Source organism: Colletotrichum paranaense, assembly GCF_030867605.1.
Source record: "Colletotrichum paranaense strain IMI 384185 chromosome Unknown Scaffold_17.1, whole genome shotgun sequence".
Lineage (NCBI taxonomy): Eukaryota > Fungi > Ascomycota > Sordariomycetes > Glomerellales > Glomerellaceae > Colletotrichum > Colletotrichum paranaense.
The window spans coordinates 331,763-354,853 of NW_026848975.1; the positions used below are offsets into that span (position 1 = coordinate 331,763).

At 53.9% G+C, this 23,091-nt stretch overlaps 8 protein-coding genes across 8 annotated transcripts; 3 read left to right on the top strand and 5 right to left on the bottom strand.

Moving 5' to 3' along the window:
* Positions 1 to 373: 373 nt before the first annotated feature.
* On the top strand, positions 374 to 3,284 carry CPAR01_14925 (SKT5; the record flags this gene model as incomplete). The annotated part of the gene is made up of 3 exons (XM_060499175.1): positions 374 to 836; positions 886 to 3,099; positions 3,151 to 3,284. 3 exons carry the CDS (start codon positions 374 to 376, stop codon positions 3,282 to 3,284), a joined length of 2,811 nt encoding a protein of 936 aa, XP_060342100.1.
* Positions 3,285 to 4,190: 906 nt separating this feature from the next.
* CPAR01_14926 (uncharacterized protein) lies at positions 4,191 to 6,193 on the bottom strand (the record flags this gene model as incomplete). The annotated part of the gene is made up of 3 exons (XM_060499176.1): positions 4,191 to 4,429; positions 5,257 to 5,892; positions 5,959 to 6,193. 3 exons carry the CDS (start codon positions 6,191 to 6,193, stop codon positions 4,191 to 4,193), a joined length of 1,110 nt encoding a protein of 369 aa, XP_060342101.1.
* Positions 6,194 to 10,120: 3,927 nt separating this feature from the next.
* On the bottom strand, positions 10,121 to 10,831 carry CPAR01_14927 (uncharacterized protein; the record flags this gene model as incomplete). Its single annotated transcript, XM_060499177.1, has 2 exons — positions 10,121 to 10,606; positions 10,670 to 10,831. 2 exons carry the CDS (start codon positions 10,829 to 10,831, stop codon positions 10,121 to 10,123), a joined length of 648 nt encoding a protein of 215 aa, XP_060342102.1.
* A 405-nt stretch (positions 10,832 to 11,236) lies between these two features.
* On the bottom strand, positions 11,237 to 11,482 carry CPAR01_14928 (uncharacterized protein; the record flags this gene model as incomplete). Its single annotated transcript, XM_060499178.1, has 1 exon — positions 11,237 to 11,482. A coding segment is annotated over one exon (246 nt), but the record flags the coding sequence as incomplete, so codon positions are not given.
* Positions 11,483 to 11,963: 481 nt separating this feature from the next.
* On the bottom strand, positions 11,964 to 12,491 carry CPAR01_14929 (uncharacterized protein; the record flags this gene model as incomplete). Its single annotated transcript, XM_060499179.1, has 1 exon — positions 11,964 to 12,491. One exon carries the CDS (start codon positions 12,489 to 12,491, stop codon positions 11,964 to 11,966), a length of 528 nt encoding a protein of 175 aa, XP_060342104.1.
* A 2,967-nt stretch (positions 12,492 to 15,458) lies between these two features.
* On the top strand, positions 15,459 to 15,683 carry CPAR01_14930 (uncharacterized protein; the record flags this gene model as incomplete). The annotated part of the gene is made up of 1 exon (XM_060499180.1): positions 15,459 to 15,683. The coding sequence occupies one exon, from the start codon at positions 15,459 to 15,461 to the stop codon at positions 15,681 to 15,683; it is 225 nt and encodes a 74-aa protein (XP_060342105.1).
* A 2,221-nt stretch (positions 15,684 to 17,904) lies between these two features.
* CPAR01_14931 (uncharacterized protein) lies at positions 17,905 to 20,644 on the top strand (the record flags this gene model as incomplete). The annotated part of the gene is made up of 5 exons (XM_060499181.1): positions 17,905 to 17,966; positions 18,062 to 18,141; positions 18,338 to 18,370; positions 19,150 to 19,494; positions 19,560 to 20,644. 5 exons carry the CDS (start codon positions 17,905 to 17,907, stop codon positions 20,642 to 20,644), a joined length of 1,605 nt encoding a protein of 534 aa, XP_060342106.1.
* Positions 20,645 to 21,013: 369 nt separating this feature from the next.
* On the bottom strand, positions 21,014 to 22,073 carry CPAR01_14932 (uncharacterized protein; the record flags this gene model as incomplete). Its single annotated transcript, XM_060499182.1, has 2 exons — positions 21,014 to 21,699; positions 21,809 to 22,073. 2 exons carry the CDS (start codon positions 22,071 to 22,073, stop codon positions 21,014 to 21,016), a joined length of 951 nt encoding a protein of 316 aa, XP_060342107.1.
* Positions 22,074 to 23,091: the final 1,018 nt, after the last annotated feature.

Below are 23,091 nucleotides of genomic sequence, written 5' to 3' on the forward strand. Positions count from 1 at the left end.
GCATAGCCTGGCCCGCCGAAACTGTCGATCAACATTGAGCCGAAACGTGCGGAATCCCAGCCTACAAGACCACAACAACCCCCCGCCAACCCTTGGCCTTCTCGTCAACGTCAGCTATGCGCCTGTTGTAGTCTGTCCAATTCCACAAAGCTGTGGAGCTACATCTAATTTTCTCCTTTACGGTAACCTTATGCGATCCCGGGCCGCCTAGGAGCTGTTACCGAAACCAACACTTTTCCGACCTCGAACCACCCATCTTTTTACCCCAACATACACCCCAAAAACACACTCGACCGAAACCCGCACATTGCGCCACTGAAATCGAAAAGTCCACGACACGATTCCGACACGAGAAGTGGTGGCATAGCAGACGATGGCAGGATATCCGGGTCAGCGTCCTTATGGCGGTGGCCCTCCCGCGCCTCGTCCTGGACCCGGCCCCGGCCCAGCGCCCGCGCAGCGGGGTCCTCCTCAGCAGTATGACAACTACCAGCAGGACGGATATGGCTACGACTACTATGATGACGGCGGCTACGACCAAAACTATGGCGGTCAATACCAGGACCCCAACTACGGCAGAGGTCCGCCGCCGAATCAAGGCTACCCGCCGCAGGATTACTATGGTGGCGGCCCAGGGCCCAATGGCCCGCCAAGAGGAGGGCGACCGCCTCAAACGGGAAGAGGTGGTCCTATTGCACGTCCTCCGACCGCAGATGGCACTCGCGGCGGATACCCGCCTCGTGGCGGTGGCGGTCCCCCAGGCCGAGGAGGTTTCCCCATGGGCCGGGGTGGCCGTCCCGCTCCGTATGAGCGATCGGCCAATTCAGATCCAGCTGGTGAGTTGCATGCGTGCCATTCGTGCCCTTGTATGCTAACCATTCCTAGCAAACCGTCCTCGAGAACACGCGCCGATCAGTCCTCCTGGCGCCCAGGGATTCAGTGGTGGCGCTTTCCCGTCATTTCCAGGACAAGGCCGTAAGACGGACCTAGATGCTGAAAATGCGATTCTGAACAAGATGGCCGGAATCGACATCTCATCCCAACCTGTCCAGCAGCGGCCTCCTGGTGGACCTCCGAATGGCAGAGCGCCGCCACCCCGTGGCTACTCTGACCCGCGGCGTGGTCCTGAGCCAGGTTACGGACAAGACTTCCGAGGAGATGGCTACGGCCAGCAAGGCCCTCCGAGGGACGACTTCGGTCCACCTTCTAGAAGCATGACCATGCCGGTCAACGACCAAGCGCAAAGGCGCGGGCCTCCGCCACGCCAGGACACATATGGTGGCCCAGGGGGACCGCCACGTGGTGGTGTTCCTCCTCGGCCTTCAACAGCGCAAGGAAATCGGCCGCCACCGCAGCGCATGTATCCCCCAAACCCGATGCCTCCGCCGCCGCAACAACAGCAGCAGCAACTGCCTCCGCCTCAGAATGCAGGGTATGGGGGACATGGAGAGTTCGGAGGCGATCAGGACGGATACCGAGACACTAGGGCGTCGTTCGGCGACGTCTACGACGCCTATTACCAACCTTCTCGCATGAGTAATCAAAGCGCCCACAGTCATGGGCATCACGATGCTCCCGACTACAATGGGGCACCATCGCATGCTCCTCGTGGTTCTTTCGAACAGCACATGCGCCCAGGCATTGCCGAGCACACGCAGCCGGGCGCTAAGCGCGTTCCGGAGATGAGTCGGACCAAATCGCAGCCAGATCTCCGACAGTCGCAGCAGGCTGTGTTTGAGATGGCCGGCGACGCTCCTCCGATGCCGCCAATGGGCAACGGCTACCAGGACGTGTATAACCAACCCAACGGCTGGGACCAACCACAGAACCCGCAGATGGGGCGTCCTGGCTTGCCCCAGGGCCCTTCTCCTAATCGAGGCCCCGATTCTCTGCCATCTCATCCGGCCCCCGTCCGACCTGGCCACATGCCGAATTCCATGGTCAACATGAATGACAAGCCCGCGCCTGTTCGCAACTACGCCGGCGCTCCTGGCGTAAACGTGCCGACACCTCCTGCCGGTCCTGGCGGCGCACCTCCGCCTCAGCAGCAAATGCTCCCTCAGCAACCTAGCAAGGCTTCGCTTCAAGAAACAACACCCGTTACCCAGGAAGAGCTAGAGCGTCTACGCCAGGTTGTCAAGTCAACACCGAATGATCAAGAGACTGCCATGAGACTGGCGAAGCGACTGGTGGAGGCGGCCGATGTTCTGGCCCCGAATCTTGCCGATCCGAAGATGAAGACCCGTGCCCGGGAGAGATATCTTGCCGACGCAAACAAGATCCTCAAGAAGCTGTCGAGCGCGCAAAACTCTGAGGCAATGTTCTTCTATGCCGACTGCCTAGGCCGTGGCTTGTTTGGACTTGAGCCTGATAACAAGGAGGCTTTCACATTGTACCAGTCGGCTGCTAAGCTCGGACATGCGGCTGCGGCGTACAGGACGGCAGTCTGCTGTGAGATTGGCCACGAAGAAGGTGGCGGCACAAGAAAGGATCCCCTCAAGGCGATCCAATGGTATAAGAGAGCTGCCACGCTCGGCGATACGCCAGCCATGTACAAGGTTGGCATGATCTTGCTCAAGGGGCTTCTTGGCCAGCCAAAGAACCCTCGTGAAGCTGTAGGGTGGCTCAAGAGAGCTGCGGAAAGAGCTGACGCGGAGAATCCTCACGCATTGCATGAATTGGGTCTGCTCTACGAATCTGCAGCCCCCAATGATGCCATTATCAAGGACGAAGCTTATGCCTTCCAGTTGTTCCGAGAGGCGGCTGACCTCGGCTACAAATTTTCACAATATCGTCTCGGTTGCGCCTTCGAGTATGGTCTGATGGGCTGCCCCGTTGACCCCCGCCAGTCCATTATGTGGTACTCCCGCGCAGCTCAGCAAGGCGAGCACCAGTCTGAGCTGTCACTCAGTGGATGGTACCTTACTGGCACCGATAATGTCTTGCAGCAGAGCGATACCGAGGCTTACCTGTGGGCGCGCAAGGCTGCCACGGCCGGTCTGGCCAAGGCTGAGTACGCGATGGGTTACTTTACCGAGGTGGGCATTGGTGTGCCAGCCAACATGGAGGATGCAAAGCGATGGTACTGGAGAGCAGCTGGTAAGTTGCAATTGCTTGTATGTTTGCGATGTATGCTGATCCATTTTACAGCCCAAGACTTCCCCAAGGCACGTGAACGGCTCGAAGACCTTAAGCGCGCCGGCAAGAACGGACCCCGGCAGCGCGAGCGTATTTCTCGCAGCAAGATCGGCAAGCAACAAGAGGGCGAGTGCTCCGTCATGTAGGCGGCAAGGCATGACCCAATACAACAACTTGATGTAACACGAGCGGTCCGGGCTGGGTTCCTGTGTCGACCGCAACGACGACCATGAACAGAGGATGAAGAGACGACGACGAGGTACAACTCTGTGTACTTGTACGGCATCAACCGACAACAGGATGTTTGATCTATACGGAACAGGAAAGAAAAGGCTCACGAAAGAAGGAAGAGAATGGGGGAAAGCCACAACAGGCGTTCTGGACAAATGGTAGTCTAATTTCCTCCATTGGATGGGAGGCTCCTTTGTTTGATAGGGAGGTCACTCATATTCTCCTTCTTCCCCATACAGGTCCATGGAATGAGAATGGCTCTGATGAGGGGCTGGATTTCAAGCGTTCATGTCATTGTCTCATCTGAGGGCAGGTTGACATGGCTCATACAGCCAATGTTTGGCGTTTAGCATATATAATTATTCATCAACGTCTTCTTTGATGCTCTATTGCTTTCTAACACTTGGTTTATTTCCTAACTTGAGGTTACTACAGGAAGCTTGAGACTTAACCAATGTTACCTTGCTTGCGTACGAGGTAGTTGGCGAGTGAAATCAGTTTCCTCTTCCCTACCGATTTCCCCTAACGAAACTATTCGATTATAATGACCTTAGATTTGCTTGATTCTCCATAGGCGATTTGCATCTCACCTCGGAGCCGTAGAAAAGGGGGGGAGGGTAGAGTGGCTGTAGCTGCGACTGCCAACAGGTGAGTCTCGTTCGGTTTCGGTCTCGGGTCGTGTTTGTGCAGTGAGGCTGAGGTTCTCGAAAACCCGGGGTTACAATGGTTTGTGTGGAACGATGAGGGTTCCTTGGCTGTATTACTTGCCAATTTTAGTTCAAGGTAGTCCGAGCGAGGCAGAATGGTCCTTTCTACTAAGGTCAAGTAGGCTGGTAGGTAAGATAGGCGGCGAGGAATGTTTCCTTGGCGGGGAGTTTCGTGCGGCCCGGGACGAACTTTGGGGGACGACAGTCCGGAGGTTGCGGCGCCGGGCCGGAGGACCTGTCGGCTTGGAGGATGCGGATGGTCCCGGGGGGGAAGCATATGGTCTGGATGTGTATGAGATTCGCATCCTCATAGTGGCACGAATAACTCTTCTTAAGTAGGTCGCGATTATTCGCTACGAATTTGATGTGTAAGCTTCACCGCGTATCCATGTATGAGCCACCGCGTCCTACCTAGTAGGTACCCTCTCTTACCCCAACTTCATGTACGAGATCCCGTTTTCTCTAGACGAGATTGATGAATCAGGGGAAGGAAGGAAGGCCCTCGAGGTACCTGCCCACCTACCTTCCATCTGAATGTACGGGAAGGGTATATGGCCCCCCTCAGTCCCATTCCTGTCACCAGCCAGCAGGCGCCTCCCTTTGGGAGGTCAGGTCAAAACTGGCTGGGTGGTGGAGTGGTTGAAGTCCACGAACAGCCTAATCGGCGAAGGCTTAGAGGTCCCGAGTTCGAGTCTACGAAAAATCCCAGCATGTGCGCCAGAGATGTAGCCCCCGTTCGCCACCGGGGGGGTGAACTCTTTTGCCTTTTCGGATCTTGGTTTCGCGGTAGATGTACATCGTGGATACTGGTTAGGAATGCAAAGCTTTCCATGCAGTGCGATGTTGAATTTCTCCTCGTTCAATCTTGCTCCTTTCTTACTATTGCTTCAGTCTTTCTCTTACGGCACCTCTTCCGCCTGAGTCTCAACATCGAACGTAAGGTAACCTCGGAGAAGATTAGTGGAGGAGCGGAAACACCGTGTGGTATTTTGAGCACTCAAATTAGATAATTATTGATTCACTCGTCTTCCAAGTAAACTCCCGAATTCTCATGTCTCTCCAAGCTAAACTAGCAAAATGGACATGCTCACTGTAGCAGCAACCAACAAGAGCCCACAACTCGAAGAAACCGAGCCAAATGCGCTGCTCGTTGCAGCCCGAGTCGAATTTACCCTCATACAATGGATATTCGGTCTCGCCAACTTGATATTAAACCGCTCCTCCCCAACCCACGTATTGAAAATCAGAATCTGCACGCGGTTCGAAGCATTCAAATACGCCTGCCTCGCATCCCCGCCATCAACCAACCCGCTCCCGAACCCCATAATCTCACTCCCACTTGTGACCGGCGACGTGCTCTCCCCCGTCGTTGGGGTGGAATTACTCGTTACGTTGGGGTTGAGGTTACTCGTCCTAGCTCCATAAATCACGGCACCATACCCGAACGTGGTATTACACTCCGGGATAGTCTTCCACAAGGGCATTCTTCCGTCGCAGCTATCTCGGGTGAGGGATTTATCGGAGGCGTGGAGGGCTTCGAGGCATGCTTCGCCTAGGACGGGTTCGCAGTCCGTGCTGTTGCCATTCTCCTCGGTCCAGAGGTTGGTGACGTTGGGAGAGAACTCGACGTCTAGAGACGTTACGCAAAAGGGAGAATCAGAGCCGCGGAGACCGCCGGATGAAAGATTTCCTCCGAGGGGCCAGGATAGGGAGTATGAGGTGGCGATGTAGTGCGGTTCGGTGATGTTTCGGCCTAGGTTTGCCTCTGTGGTGTCTTGGGCGAGGTTGGGAAGACTGAAGTCGGATATGTTTACGCCTGGTGGTGAGATGTAAGTCTACACAAGTACTTTCCAGTGTCGGGAACAGGGAATTAGAATCGTACGCCATGTCCATTTGTCTTGTCCGAGCAGCCGAGCGTTGCCTGAGAAGACCTCAAAGGGGCGGAACGATATTTGACGCGTGGCGTTGGGCTCTGCTATTGCCTGTTGGAGAATCTCGATGGATTGGTTATCGAAGACCGTGGGCGGCGATGCTCTGAATGTTTGAGCGCGGTCGTTCCAATAGCTGAAGGGCGCAGAACCGCGTGAGAATAAAAGGCCTACGATGGGGAGTTTCATTCTGGACAGATGGTTTCTATTGATTATGATGAAGTTGAGATAGAGTACAAGAAAAGACCTGGAGATGTGTTGTAGCCCGTGGAATCATCATGTGCAATTTTGCCTTTAATCTCTTATTTAGAGACCTAAAGATTTCGAGATCTAGATAGAGGAGGCTCTCGAGGAGACGTTTTTCGCCCCGGGCGGAGCAGATCTTGCCGATCTTGTCAGCCCTACGCCCGGTAGATATCTGGGGTACGTGATACCATTACGTGCGCCCAGACACTATGTGATACTTGCGATATCACTTCTAGTCGTGGTGTAAATTTACATATATGGATGACTGGCCAGTCGTAGTGGGAGGGAAATGGCTGCTTGGCATTGGCAGACGTCAAAATGCCAAGACAGAGGCAACCTTCAGAGCCGAACGCTACACTGAATCGTTCGAACTGACAGTAATCCGATTGAGACCGCGTCCAGTCAGGCTCCAATTACCTTAAAGTAATGTCTGAAATGGTTTCCTCTAACGACCCTGGCAGCCTAGACTGCAAGGCAAAACAATCAGCTGTGGTCGAGGAGTGATATGAAGAGAACCTATACCCCCGAAAATGGGTGACGCGTAAACTTGCCGACGGCTCTCTTCTGATGATTGGGGAAAAAACTGTTCATGTACGTACGAGTACCATTCCGTTGTATCTAGCACCCAAGTGAAACGATGAGCAGGGAAATGGTCATTCGGGACATCGTCCATAAGGAGTCGAAAACGTAGTCAGTGTAGCACTAGCCTGCTGTGTCCAGACGCTGGCATTCATGAGTAGATATATAGAATTATTCATCGCAGCTTCAGTCCTTCAGTTACCAGTCTTTCTGGCCCTTCATTGGCGCCCGACTCACTCCTTCTGCCCGTATCCAATAAGAGACCTCAAATCGATGAGTGAAGACGATATGAGTCACGTCAAGGATAGGAAGATTGCAACTCAATGCCAGATGCGACGCGGTGGAAGGATGACAGAGTCTATAGGCTGTAGGAAAGCTCAATGCGGAATCTGTAATCTTTCCACCGCGTAGATAGATGCCTTCCCGGGCCCAACTCTTCTTTGGCAAAGCCTACCATCAGAGCCGTCAGCATCAGTCCATTAGAGATCAAGACCTCAAATTAACTCATCGATAGATGACCTCACGACTCTGGTGATCCTGTTTCGAAGTATGGACACTCATCTTCTTCGTCCCGTACCATTCGGAAGTTCCCCCCACGCAGGTTCAAATCTAGAACTCGACCGACCTCGGTACGGCCGGCGTGTCATCCGATAGTTTGCAACACAGGGTAGCAACCAGCAAGATGGCCCCCGGAGCCCGAAGGGGGGATCGTCCCGTGCCTTGCGTAAGGGCCAGGGCCAGGGCTAAAAGGGAGAAAGAGAACCTCTTTTTCGGGGAGGGAGTGGATCACAGGGTTGGGCTGGAAATTGAAAAGTTCTTATGCATGCATCCCAGCCCAGCGAACTACGTGTAACGGTCGAACTCGTTTTGCTTTTCCGTATTGCCGGGGCAGATCTTGGTAAACTTCTCGCCGATTACGGTCTATGGATGGGCTGGCCATGGAAAACTACGGACGAACTATGTGATTCTGACGTGAACGCCCCATTTCGATATTGATAATTCTCCGGCATCATCGGCCGGGTAAGAGGGAGTTGCAGAGCCGGATGGACATGTGTGAAGGGGCGACGAGCCGGAGAGGAGCGGGAACTTGGAAGTGAAGGGGTCAAAAAAGTTTAAAAGATTAGATGAGTCTTGGTATCTCAGAGAAGAAACGAGAGGGCCTGTTTGTCGAGGGCAGGGCGAGACAAGGTAAGGCGCTGAAGGAAGAAAGAAAAGGGTATTATTCAGGCAAAAAGGTCGAAGATGGGTCGACGGTGATGGAGATGGCGGGTTGCAGGTAAACAGTCTCTCTCTTCTCGAGTTCTTTTGAAGAGATTGCGGAACGTCTCACTTGAAACTTTCCAATCTCAGACGTTTCGTTTTATTCCTTGTCTCTTAACTCTCACCTCTTTCCCTTTCTGCCTTTTGTCATTTCTGCATTCGACATTCTGCATTCCAAAAGAAGGGGGAAAAAAGTGGGAAAGCATTTGATCCGCGGCTTCCACGAACCGGCGATGCCGCGATACATGGCCGAGATTACGGATACTGGGTAGAGAGACATGTCTAGTTCGTGGTGTACGGAGTATTGTGCGCTGGCAGAATTCTGGGAATCATATCCTTCGAATCATCGTCACACGTGTTTGTTGCTTTTCTGGAAACTTTCTGGATGGGGAGGGGTTACACCCTCGACGGGGTTAGCAAGGCTGGGTTGCGTTTTCGTTGCTTATTCTTGCCAGACTAGGTACCAAACTAATACCGCTCACACGACCCTGTCACCTTCAGCTCCTTTTCGGAGGCAGGCAGACACATTCTAAGATGCTAGGGACGTGGTGACTTGGATGTGCGTGGTGTAGGACTCGGCAGAACGTTATTCGAGGAGAGGAAGAAAAACCTCATGCTCTGAGATCCACAACAGATAGAGAGAGGCCGCGCGCGTGAGAGAAAAGGTCTTTGGGTACGACGGCGGAGACAGAACGGTTCTATTGCATTGATGGAGGTCTTCCTGCCATCCGATGTTTCGTGGTCCTGTCTGTGTTTGATCACCTGTTCATCCCACAATGGCAAAGCCCCCCTGCACTGGGATGTCTTGTCTCCCTCTGTCATTATCTCGCGTCTCAAGTCTCTCTTTGCCTTGCTGCCAGACCGGTGATAGACGCGCCCACATACAGACCACATGACGAGCATGCGGCACAGCAGCACATGGATTACACGAGACAGAAATGCACTGTGAGATATGCGCGGGCGATCATCGACGCGAGGGTACGCACAACGGCGCGACGACAAGGCATTGAGGCATGCGACCTTATACTTCTTTCCCCCTCCACCTCGGACGTCCACAAAGTCGGCGTCGATTTGTGATCTCACAACCGAGTGGGATTGAGACGGTGGGTGAGGATGGTGGCTGCTGACTTTCCATCGTCCGTCTGCGTGGGCTTTTATGCGGGATGCTTATGCTGCAGAAGGGGGAGTGGCAGAAATTTGACGGATCATCTAATGCAAGCCCATCCAGCCACATCACTGTGTACGATGCAGCGAGCCTCTCGGTTTAAGAAATGTCACCGCCATCGAGATCGTTAGAATATCACATATGCCGCCGTACACGACTCGATGACTCCCCTCCACCACGGCTCGATTCCAGACGGAGGGAACAGCAACAGAGAGATCTCGCGATCTCACGATCGATATGGTCAAATGTCCGACCACGCTTTGTTCCAGTCGGTATCAAATTTCTCCGAGCCAATGAAGACGGAGGGTGACAGCACATCGCGGAGCCGAAGTGGACGGAGTATCCAGAAAGGAAGCCCAAGGGGGGGACGTGGCGGGCAGATGAAGATCCCAAGATCGGGGCATGCGAGCGCAAGGCCAGCCGAAGGAGGGGGGTCCCGAGGACAGCGGCGCCAACAAAACAACGCACAGATGTTGCGAAAATGATGTGTCTTTTTGGGGACAATGTTCATGATCCTTGCTGATGAGCAGGGATATGTGCTCATGAAGGGATGGGTAGCAGGGGTGAGTGATGGTAGGACGGCGTTCCGAATCCTTGAGATAATTGCTTTTTCTTGCATTTTTCTTTAACCAGAGTTTTTCTGCTTGTCTTTGGAGGGAAGAAGAAGTGAGAGAGATTCGGTCTCGGATTTTGGGGGCCTGGTGTACTGGCTCAAGGTGGCTGATACATGAAATCGGTTACGATGGCCTGAAGCAGTTCAAGATCATCTCTAGTTGATCGATCATGTCGCTATCCGAGACTCAAGCACCGGGGGTAACTAGGAGACTGCGACGTCTCTTGAGGCAAGGAGGCGCTTGGGCTGAGGCTCAACTAGAGGCGTTTAGAAGGCGTTCAGGGAGCCCAAATATTAAACATGGCGATTTCAGATCCAGATTCACCATGTATGGAAAAGGTTTGACAGGACGGAAGCTCCCGTTAGACGGCGTCCGATCTAAAGTGCTTGGTAGTCTACCAGGGCAGTAGGGGGGAATGAAGTGGAAAGGGGGTGGCCAGATTTGATATCGAAAAGAAAGGAAACGAAAGGAAGCTATGAACGGGAGGACGGTAAGCTCCGGGATAGAAGCCATGTATTTGACTTCTCTGATGACGTCCCGAGCTGTTTCGATCGAGTCAGTAATGGAATTTTGTTTTCGATAGTATCCGCTGGATCGATGCGCGGGTACGTCCGTAGATGAGCGGCTTCTGACGTGGCTGGCTGGCGGGCAAACGTGGACCCAAACAATGTCTCTATCCACGTGCCAACCTGCATCTGAAGATCGGCAATACACCATGTCATTGCCACGCACAGTTTTCTGTTGTGAATCGGACTGGGAGGCGAACCAGGAGGATATGAGGAACGACTGGGATGAAGGGTGCTGGGAGACGTTGAAGGCGTGGCACGCCAAGTCCTTGGTCGAACGAGAACCGCATGGCAGATACCGGGCGAGGGACCAAGAGGGTGGGCAGGACGTTAATGCAGTTCCGAATCGAGGGTTCGAAGCATGGTATGCCGTGATAGGTGGTCGGCATAGTGACATACTGCTTGGAATCATTATTACTGAATCGGGATGATCAGATGGTGCCGTCAAGGATAAGAGATCTGGAGATCTGAGTGAAGTATTGTTTCCTTCTTTTACTGCCTCGTACAGCCATACCTACTTTTGATGCGAGAGTTTTGGACCGTCAAAAGTCTATCATACTTACTCGTGTAGGCGCCACGATTCTGTGTTCGACGGCGCCCATACGTGGCTTACACTACCTACGTATTCGGGAGATGGATGGTGGTCAGGTTCAGAGATGGGGATCTGCCGCAGGGGAGGGACGAAAAGTACAGGGACATGGGGGAGAATCTGTTCGGGGAATGAGGGGTCCCCGGTTCCGCGGCCGGGATTCCACCCATGGCTTGTCTTGGCTCATCTTGAAGTCTCTCCGCCTCTTGTTACTTACATTCCTTGTCTCTCCCATGCGGGACATGTTACTCGGGGCATGGCCATTGGTATGCGAGCCCGGCGCGGGCGCGCGGGAAGACTGCATCGTGGGGGACCGTCATTTGGTTGTAACTCTACAAACAAAAGTCTTGGATCTGACAAGAAAGATGTGGGTGGTACGGAGAGACGAGGGCTATAGCGCGGGTGTTGACGATGTTTGCTCTCCCGGGTCCATGGACGGAGACACAGCTGAAAATAGTCGAAGCAGGACGGGTTGGACGTGTACACCTACATATCTATAACATCACCCACATTTGCAATTACTCTACCTGCCTACCTAAGCTAATACTACGGCTACCTACTTGGTTATTGAAGCAAACATACCGACTCGTCTCGTTGCAGACCTTTCGCCCGTTCACCATGCAACCACCCCAATCACCCGTTCAGTTCCCTCCCCCTGGTCCAACGACACCACCTTCCCGGAATCCCTCAAAGGTGAGAAATGATATCACAAACGATGATTAAAAACCTTGTAAGTCCCAAAGCCTCACGCACTAGCCGAGGGAATAAAGCACTTTCCACCCAAAGAAACGAATAAGCGAGCCCCTCGGTTCCAGCCCTGTTAACCGCTTCCCTTTTGTTTTTTGCCCACCACGCAGTCCGTCCATTATGATCCCATGGCAAGCGCCAATGCCATATCCTAGAAGGCCTTCACCGCAAGTGAACTTCCATGCCCACAAATTCAAGCGCAAGATGAAGCCCGTCGCCGCAACCCGCCGGGCCAATGCGGCTTCACGCAGCCCTCGCAGCCAGGACTCAGCACATCCGGCTCCTTGCCCTCGAACAACTCGGGCTTGTACACATACCACTCGCGGTACGACTTCCACTCCTCGAGAAACTCGACCCAGTACGCGAGCTGCTCGACGAGCCAGCTATCGCGGAGTCGGTCGCGAATCCACTCGGCCGTCTCCTCCTTTCTGCTGTTGCCGTTGCCTTGCTGCCCCACTCCCGCTCCCGCTCCCGAACGTCCCGTCGCCCAGGTCCGAAGAAGATCCGGCCGGACGTCGGCGACGCGCTCGGCCGTGTAATAGACAAACTCGGCCCGTTGGCCCCGCGCCGTGAAGTATGGGACGGAACCCCACTCCACGACGGCGCGCTGCTTGGTCAGCTCCACCACGCGCACCGTGCAGCAGGTGCATTTTGCCTGGTTGAGGAAGTCGCGGAGGACCGTCGAGGCCGAGGGCGTGCTGGTGCGCGGGTGGAGCTGCATGGTTGAGGTTGTAGCGCGATGATGGTGTTTCCTGTGGTTTTGGTGTGGCGGGCGAGTACCTGCGTCACGGGAACTTGGCGGGCGAGGCTGCGTTTGACATGTTAGTTTGTGTTGGTCCTGATTTGAAGCTTTCGGGTGGATAGTGTTGGGAGACGGAGAGTGTGTGAGTGTCAATCCTGTTGTGTGGCCGATACCCGGGGTGGTGGGGTGAAGCGTGAAAAAGGCTAGACGAATAAAAAGTAAAGAGTGAAAAATGAAATAAATGGTAAAAAAAAAAGAGCTCACGAGGTTTAGCGATCGATCTGTCGTCATCTCAGCTGCGAGGATATCTAGGATCTGTCGGCAAGTCGCAGACTCTAGACCTGTTTGTTTTCTGTTTGTATCCACCCCGAGTTGCTTTCTTCGGCTTTCCTTCCTGGCGACCAAGGATCTCTTTAGATACCATCACCGACGGACCAACACGGCACGAGTCGACACAAATGGACTGTTCCGATGCTGATGCTGGCTGCGTACGTACCGGATACGTCCCAAACTTCTTTAAAATTGGCAAGGCTGGCTTGGGCTGCAGAGACGACAGAACGGGAATGGAGTGGAGAGCATGAGCTGAGCTGGAGCTTGTTGTCTTTGATCCTCAGGGCAAGGGAGAGAGAAAGGAACAGAAGGCCCGGCCGCCCCTCCAAAAGGTCTCTTGGAGTCTTTTTTTTGCCCGCAATAAGATGGATCAACAATTCATTTATAGCAAGGTTTTGCTTCTCCCTCATGTCCCTCCCGTTACCCCAGTTCTGGCTCTGCGTGCCTTGTCCCCCATCATGTCTTACTCTTCTCGGCAAGGCTCGAAGGTCTTATGCAGTTACTATGAGGTCCAGCCAGATATTCAGCCATATATGTCACTGGCAACACTAAGGTAGGTAAGTATGTGTGAGTGACATAGAGAAGGGTGGGTGTATGTGTGTCTGTAGCAATCCGTCATAGTATCTCAGCATGAGCGTCATAAGGGGGGTGTGGTCCTTGAAGATTCTGCTCTGCTCTCATGGTTGCACAGAAAGAGGAAAAAAAGAACAGCGATATGTGCAAGGAGAAGCGAAATATGTATGGTATGGTGTCAGTTCGTGCTACCGTGTTGCTGCGAGCGTAGACTAGGTGGTGGGTGTCCCTCACTTCATGCTATCGCTTGCTACGGAATGCTTTCTTTTTCCGCCCCGTCTCTGTGGACACCCTATTTCGAGGAATGTTGACAACCCTGGTCTCCTCGCCGGGGTGGATTACCCGGGCGATCGTCCGCCCCAATCGCGCGGATACCCCATCTCGGGACGCCCGTCACATTTCACTTTTTCGTTTCCGCCGCATGACAGCGCCACCTTTGTGAGAGTTCCTCTTCTCTTGGGGGGGAACCGAGAGAGAAACATGGTGCCTGAAGCCCTAGTGTGCCAGTATCCGTACCTTACCTACACAGTAGTAGGTGTATCAAACAGCAAGCCTGGCGCGGCCCCTCCCCTCCCCCTTCCCCTTCATCTCGCTGCCCAATCTTCGATACCACGCACGTCTCTCGGGGATATGCCAGACAGGGATTCATGCAGAAGGTGAGATTTCACACTCCCGCCCGTAAATCGCCTATAGCTCTGGCTCATTGGCCTGAGGCTCCGTGCCCAGCGCGGCTCGTTACAGTGTTAGTATCGAATCTTTTTCGAGTCCCTCCTTTGACAAAGATCAGAAAAGTACTGAATCCGTCTCCTATTCGCTGGGATTGCCGTCTTCCGAAGGTGGTAGCGCCGGGAGAGATGGACCAACAAGGCTGGCCGCAAGGAAACCATCAGAAAATGAGAAAAAAAAACCATTTGTGATCCCTCCGAGCTCGTGGATCGGATACTTGCTTTTTCTTTCCTTTTTCTAGTCCTTCCTTGCAACAAGGAAATCCGCTGGGCAGAATGGCACTTTGCTCATGCCCCGGTAGGTATTCGTATCTTGCTGACTCGAATCAACTCATTCCACCCGTGTCGTCGGTGACAACCAGGCGTAGTCTGGTCTTGAAAACACAACCTGGGGGCTCCCTGGCCACGGCCGAAAGAAAAAGAATGCGGCAAACGGGACGAGGAGAGACAAACGGATCCTAGTCGTGCCAGCAGCTTTCCGCAAGGGCCCTTGGGGAGGGGGGCGAGAGCAATAAGTTACGACTGATTGCTTTTGGAGAAGTTGATGAGGAAGAAGAGAAAGAAGAAGCAGAGGGAAAATAAAGGCTAATTATCCTACTTTTTTCTTTCTTTTGGTTTGAGACAAGGGCAAAAAACATCCACCGTTTCCCTTGATAATTTGACAGACTCTCATCATCGATACGCAACACAGACAGAATGGATGTGTACATGCGCAATTCCCCATCTTTTTCTTTCCGCAAAAGAAACGATTTCTCGAGGGCCAGGCCCGCGGGTTTGTGTCCATGCCTTCTCATCCAGCACATACGCCCGCCAAGTGTTCCCAGATAGAGGGTGGGCAGAATATCGAAGGGGGGAGGGGGGTATGTGATCGAGGGATGGGAAGGGTAGGTATTAAGCGGCAACCTTTTTCTGAGATCCTATACAATCTTTACCCTCGGACCTTTCCCCCTTAAGCCGTATCGATCCCGCTCCTGCAGCCACCTGAGCTTAAGATCTTACATATACCCGCTTGAACCATCACCTCGGGACGTCGTCTGACAGGCTGCTCTCGCTCACCGGTATCTGTCGGCCCTTGCAACTTGCCTTGACCGAGTTGTCATGCCAAGTCCCCTCTTTTCAGTCTAAATCAACCTCTCGCACGCTCACACGCACACGCACATACAATACCCTCGTGTAGGTTTCGATGTCTGTTGAAGAACAAGACCGATGCTGACGAAGCAGTTCCAGATAGCTTTTATAGCTACCGCCAACCTCACCCTCTCTGTTTCATCAACACCTCTTCACCCCCACCGCCACCCACCGCCCCGCGCCGCCCGTCATGTGCGAGTGGTACCGACGCAACTACGCCTGCGGGCACCACTTCACGGGCGCCTCCGAGTGGTGCTACCGGTACAGCCAGACGCAGAAGCGGTGTAAGGTGGTGGTCACGCAGGTCGACTACGACTCCTCTGTATGCAAGAGCTGTATGAAGAAGGGCGTCAAGACCGAGGTGCCCTGGGAGCACATGATTGACCGATCCAAATTCGATCCCAACCAGGAATGAGAGACATCCAACCACCAACACCACCATCATCACTATCAGCATCGTCTTCCGGTGTCGTTGGCAACGAACCGTGAAAGACGACCGAAACACTTGCACAACCTTTTCCTAATCATGTATTTGTTCGACCAAAACCGCCTACCGAAAGGCGAGAAAACTTATTTCCAGGGCGAGAGAGAGAGAGATGGATCCTCCCAAGGCGTACCGGTATCTACGAGGCGGTGATCGGGGTCGTGTGGCCAGGCACGTCTATGGCTTATTAGAGCATCTGGGAGCGGCGCACCTTATACCCATTTGATTTTATGATTGGAAAAAAACTTATTGGACTGTATGAAGTCCTTCGATGGCGATTGCATTTGGAGTTTTAGAAGCGGGATCTTCAGCAAAAAGAAAAGTGGTTTCTCAAACCCTCACCTTGGTTAGACTTTGTTTTACGCGTATAATGGTCGTTTGAACCGATCGCCTTAATGTTGGATAGGGTATTACCCGTCTTTCGAGATATCGTGATGCATCCTGCATGCTGCTTGATGAGCTTGGTGAGCGGCACGGCTATGCTAGCTCAAGGTATTGACTACCTGTGCCATGGATGCGGACCGACGAAGGCTTACTTGTCTCGAGGCAAGTTTCGATATCGACTTCGCGGTGTAGTGGTGTACTGAGTTGGGCATCGATCCTGCCACGGGTCGCGGAATGCCAAGTCTCAGATCTTAGACATGAAGCAATCTGGAGGGGTTGGCAAGCTGTGGCAACTGGATCAGGACCTGAAGATCTGTCTAGCCTTTTTGACAAATGACGATCGAAGCAAGAGTTTCATGACCCATTTGCGTTCAGTAGTGAACAATGCAGGCATGGCATCCCATGTGCAGGTTGAGACTTGCCCAGCCTGGAAACGAGGTCGTCAGGTAGCTATCGCATGGTAAAAGGAGGGGAAGAGGAGGTTTCGGAACTCCCAGTGGTTGTTAATTTCTCGATCTCGAACTGACACGGGCAATTCATTGGTAAGACAGACGGCCGCGATGATCCACGATCCGCGTTCCACACGGTACCGAAATCCTGAGACGCGCGCGTGCTTATGGCTCAGTCAGTGACGTTCAGACCGAGACAAGAGCTGACGCAAGGATAAGCCACTGAGCAGCTGAGCTCTGAGGTTTTGGGGTGGTCTTGCGAGGCTAGAGTACCGGTAGCCGTGACAACGACTATCTACGGCGCCTGTTGGAATCGGAAGATGCCTTGGTGACCTCCGTACCGGTCCCGCATTTTCCGGAGGGATGCCGGAAGTCCACCGGCTTCTAAGGCCTTACATCGAAAAACAGCTTAGAACTGGGGGAAGTCGGCTAGTATGGCGTCAAGGGGCCGGCGATGTTCGGCGCTGTGGTCGTTGAGTGTCGGAAGATGCACGGGCTTAGATCGGGCGCCCGGGCATCATGGCAGTCACGCGCGGCGCGGCGCGGCGCCCCTTCCCTCCATGGTCCGGTGGACCCACTTTGAGATCCGATTACATAAAGAGCCGAGTACTCGTAAGGTACTTGACTATCAAAAGTTCTACCTCGCATCTCAGGTTAAGGTCATCTGATATCGTGGAAAAGGGTTCCTTGTAGTTCTTGATATCCATGGCAGATTTCCCCTTACTCAAACTAACATCCAGCCTCCTCGAGTCCTCGTAACTAAAGCAGAAGCTCAGAACCAAGACTCCAGAATCAAGAACGGTACGACTGACTCCCCACCACCTCGGGACCCCTCCACATCGGTAGCGCGGCGCCCACACCAAAAACCCAAGAAAGGAGCTCTGAATGGCCCATCGCCGCAGTCGGCCACTTGATCGCTGCGACTTTACTTTGACAACCCCCACACCGCGATCAAAAATATCCACTCTTTCTCAGACCATCAGCTAATCCCGTCAGAGGATTGGGATGTAGTGGTGCACCCAAGGCGGTGGTTACCCAATGCCAAACCACGCTGCTCCGGGCCTAGCCAGTCCACTATCTGACCATTTAATTCGCCGAGTGTGAGAGGATTTTTCTCTCTAATAATCGTCTATTTTTATTCGCGCGCAAATCTCGCTTGTTACTCACGCCACGCGCTCTGTATCATCCTCACCTTTTGACTTCTCTTCTCTCTCTCACGACGTGTGACAGAGATTGAAAATTCATCGCAACTTTTGCGTCGCAGCCTTATAATCTGCTTTTTACCGTATAAGATTGACAATTGCGCTTAAACTGCAACTATGGGTCAACCATCCTTCGCGGCGTCCAACGCCCTCATCTACGTCACCTATGGACTCTTCCTGTATGAACTCTGCGCAGCTCTTTCAATCTCAACACCCTTTATCGCTGCTGTTTTCCCTCCCTCCTGAAGAGTGTATCGTACTAACGTTTGCGCAGTATCACCGGTACTGCCATTGCGTGGAAGTTCCGCAATCAGTCCAAGGGAGAGTTCCTGTCTGGAAATAGAACTCAGACGGGTCAGGAACTCTTCCCCTTTGCATCCTGAGAATGAGAGTGAGAGTATATGTGTTTAATGGGGCCAGACGAGGCTGAGTCTCTTATATCTGACCGCGTCTGCAACACTTGGCTCTCATTCCCTTGAGAAACAGTCAACAAGCTCGACTCTCATTCGGATCCCCCAATGTATAGCAAACTAACACGCACTCCCCGCAGCCTTCCCCCTGGCCCTCAACTTTATCGCCTCTGGTGAGTGAGGAAGACGCGGGTGGTCTAGCCACTGCGCTTCTTAACCCGATAGCAAAGCATCTTCGAGAAAGAAGAGCGGCAGAACGGCACGAAAAACAGCAAAGACTACGAGACTACTTTCCCACGAACCGCACAGCACAACGCAAGCCTACAACAGATGATATGAGATGATCGACTTCTCTATCCCCGATTCTTCTCATGAACAGAATCATCATGAGACGAATGACTATGGGCCAGGAATCCAATCGAATGACTGACAGGCAGGTTCGTAACCCAACAACAAAAAGATCAACAATTACTCCTCGACTTCCATTTCCCCCTACTCCCTTTTTTCTGATCTCATCTTCTGAATCGGCGGAGACAAGCCTACTAACCTTTCTGGCCACCCTTGAGGCACACCTCGAATGTGGCCAGAATTATCTGTGGAAAACCCTCCCCCCTTCTGAAGATGTCATCAGGAAAAAGGGGGTGGGGGAGATGGAAACATCGGGGATGCGGCTCACTACGGGCGCGGATTTGAAGCAGTCGCCGCGCATCCACCCTCTTCCGTTCTCATCGTCTCTGGAAAGTCCTTCTTGGAGGTCTCCTTCTGAGACGACACAACAGAAGAGGAGATGCCGCGAAATGTGGAAATGAAGCTGAGATTGCACCGTAATTACTCGATCAAGTTAATGCTTGCGTGGGAAACGTGCTGCCGCTCCGAACATCTCTCCCCCCTCCCCTCCCTCTCTCCTTCTACCTTGCCTCGGCCTCGTGAAATACTAACAAACACACCTAAGCCCTCGGCTCCGGCATCCTCTTCTCCTACCCGGAGCTCGCCACAATCACCGGCGTCCAGGGCGTCCTCGTCTACGCCCTCTCGTCCTCTCTCCCGCTCCTCATCTTCGCCGTCCTCGGCCCCGTCATCCGCCGCAAGACGCCCGAGGGTTTCGTCCTCACGGCCTGGACGAGGCAGCGCTACGGCACCGTCGCCATGTTGTATCTCAGCTTCATGACCCTCGTCACGCTGTTCCTGTACATGGTCGCCGAGCTGTCCGCCATCGGACAGGTCGTCAACGCCCTGACGAGTCTGGATGGCTTGCCCGTCATGATTGTGCAGTGCGTCATCACCACCATTTACACATGTAAGTTTCCCCTGCCGGTATTCTGGAGAAACAGAGAATATCAGACTAACGTCCGAATCATTCAGCCCTCGGTGGTTTCCGCATCTCCTTTGTGACGGACAACATCCAAGGCGCAATGGTAATCTGCCTCATCATCATCGTCGCAATCACAATGGGCGTCAAAACAGATATCGACACCTCCCTCATCGAAACCTCAGGCCTTCTCAAACCAACCCTCCTGGGCTGGCAACTCCTCTACATCCTCCCCATCTGCATCCTCACAAACGACTTCTTCCTCTCGGGCTTCTGGCTCCGCACCTTTGCCTCCAAAACAGACAAAGACCTCCGCGTGGGCGTCTCCATCGCCGTCGTCATCATCCTCTGCATCCTCACCATGGTCGGCGTAACCGGCCTCGTAGCAGCCTGGTCCGGCGCGCTCCCCCTAGACCAAATCGCAGACAGCGGCTCCATCGCCTTCTTCCTCCTCCTCCAACAGCTCCCCGCCTGGGTCGTCGGCATCGTCCTCGTCATGGTCTGCACCCTCTCCACCGCGGCCTTCGACAGCCTGCAATCCGCAATGGTCTCCTCCGCCTCAAACGATCTCTTCCGCAACCGCCTCAACATCTGGTGGATCCGCGCCGGCGTCGTCCTCATCATCTTCCCCACCGTCGTCATCGCCCTGAAAGCCCCCTCTGTCCTGCAAATCTACCTCATCTCCGACCTCGTCTCCGCCTCCGTCATCCCCGTCCTCGTGTTCGGCTTGGTCGACCGCTTCTACTGGTGGCGCGGCTTCGAGGTCGTCGCCGGCGGGCTGGGCGGCATCCTCACCGTTTTCTTGTTCGGTCTCGTCTTTTACGACGGCGACGCGCAAAAGGCGGGTAACCTGCTCATCATCTCCGAGGGCCTGTACGCCAACGACTGGAGTGTGTTCGGCGCCTTCGTCGCTGCGCCCGTGGGCAGTTTCCTGTGGGGTTTCGGCGCGTTGGGGTGCCGGTTGGCGTTCCAGTACGTCTTGGCCAAGAAGAGCGGTCGCCGCTTCGACGCGCTCGATCGGCCTGTCGGGCCTGGGTTCACGCCCGAGGCTGACGGCGCCCCTCGCTATGTTGAGAGGGACGAGTATGAGGCCAACTCTGAGGTTGAGGTCATTAAGCCCGCTGGCAAGTTCTTCTAAGGGCCATGCCTCGATCTCAACGGTGAGCATGCTACTCAGAGTAAGCAAAGCATAAGCGATCAGAAGGTGTTTTCCTGAAGTACCATTTGATCCTTGCGTAGCAATTCGTATCAATACATCAAAAGTGGAATAAATACCCACGGAAGGGAAAATAACCCTAGCGAAGTAGGGAGAAGGGGGGGGATTTGATTCTTGTATTTGGTGGTCGGAGAGTCTTTTGCTCCTATGCAATCAGGCCCGTTCTATAGCCAGCCATTTAATCAGACACATATAATACACTCATTACATGTTTTTGTTTCACTCCTCATACACATGCCCGCCACAACCTCCTGTTGTCGTCCTCACCAGTGCGACCCAAAGATATCAGCCTCACAGCCGCTCCCCCCGTCTCTTGGCATAATCCTTCTTCTCCATATCCTTGATGCCCTTTTGCATCATTTCCCAGTCCTCCATCGTCGTGGCCTGCGTGTTGCCCCACGCGATCCACTTCTTGGGCGCCCAAGTCTTGGGGTTGAACTGCCTGGTCATGACAAAGTACTCTGTCTGATTCTGCACCCGCAGTCCGCCCTTGACGGGCTTATTCGTCGACTTCTCAATCTTGTCCAGCTTCTGCGAGCTCGAGATGGCGACGACGACCTGCTGGATAACCGGCGCCTTGCCCAGCGGCGGCATCATCGCAATCTTGTGGCTCACGATGCGCGGCTTGCCGTCGTAGCGGAGCAGCTCCCACGTCAGCTTCTCCGTCGCCTTGCGACGCGAGATGACGGCCGACAGGGTCTGGTAGAGGGCCGGGGTGCAGATCTCGCGGAGGGTGTCCTTGTCGCCGGCGGCCAGGGCCTCGCCCAGGCGGCGATGGAGGGCCTTGGCCTCGGGGACGATCTTGGTGTAGCTGAGCTGGAAGCGCGGCTTGGTGGTCCAGTTCGGCATGGAGTGGACCTTTGCGCCGAAGACGGCGAAGAAGTCTAGCACGCGTTGCTTGAGGCGGGCGTAGTTGTATGCCCAGAGGGCCTTGGGGGACTTGTCGAGTTGGGAGAAGGGTACGGTGACAAAGGTTCCTGTTGTGAATGCCGTGTCAACGAGCTATTCTCTGTCTGTCTCTTTCCGGCTCCCTCCACGTATAAAGTGCGCCTACTGAATCACACCATCTCGAAACTGAGAACGTACCTGGAAGCATAATATGTGCCATAGTCATGGACTTTTCAATCTCGCTGGCAGAATATCCGCCGTCGGCCTGCGAAGCTTTCTTGTTCTGGCGCGAACTCATCCGCATGTCCGCCGCAAATTTGCTTGCGTAGCCCCTCCTCGCCGACACGGCCACGACAGGCGACGCTGCTATCCTCTTGGCCGCGGGGAGAACTCTGGTGAAGGGCTGCTGGGGGCGCATGGCTGCGCTGCCGAGGCCGAGCAGCGGCCTCGCGAATCGGTACATGGCGCGTGACGGGTAGGTCAATCGGTCTCGATTCGTGATCGTAGGATTATGCCAGGTTCGAGATCGTCGTCGTCGTCGTCGAGTGCGGGAGCGGGCGGACTCTGGGAATGGTCTGATTCCGAACGGGTCGTCCTGTCCTCTTACCGGGGAGCTCTATCACGAACACCTCTGCTGACCAAAAATTCCAATTGGAAAAATAGGTGGTCCAAGCTTTCGGGGGACATTTTTCTCGAGGGACCACAACTTGGTCGGCATCCTCCGCGGCAAGCGCTTCGGCCGTCGCATCTTTTGGAAACAGCGGAGTGAACGGCTCATATTCTTGCCGCGATGGTCATCTGCGCCACACTGTGGCTTGTATAGCTATGTTTCCCCCACTAGAGTTGAATTACACCAATGACAGCCTCGATAGTCATCAAGCCACGTCGAGTGGATAATTGCTTCCAAAAATGACGACGAAGGCAGGCACTGGCAGGGTTGTGGTATCCGTTCATGATGTGTCGGACTCCGCAATGAGGGAGAAGAGGGATTCGTACCTTACGCTACGAATACGTACCTTACCCACGGTCGGGCAGGACCCTGCTGTCATTGTCTCAATTCCGCATCCACAAGGGAAGCCCGACTAAAACGTGCCTGTACCTGCTCATGCTGCTCAGTGCCCAGTGCTCAGCGGCGACGTAGCAATCAAGATAATGTGAGGTAGCGAACCTGGAAGGTGGGAGGATGGATGGATGCTTCACCTCTTTGGAATACTCATTAATCAATCCAAACCTTTTTTCTTTTCTAATCTGGTCTACAACTCTGACCAATAGCTCACCTCCTGGACCAGCTGGATTCGGCCATTTTGGCATTATCTCACGCACACACACATTCCCGTAATTGACACTTGTCGACACAATTGCGGGCAGCGGCACGCGACCTACCTGCCTGGGCTTCCATTCCCCCTCCTCGTCCTCGTCTTCGTCCGTCCTCCGAATAACCCCCCAAAAAGGGTCCCTCATACTCGAGCTCCAATCCCTCC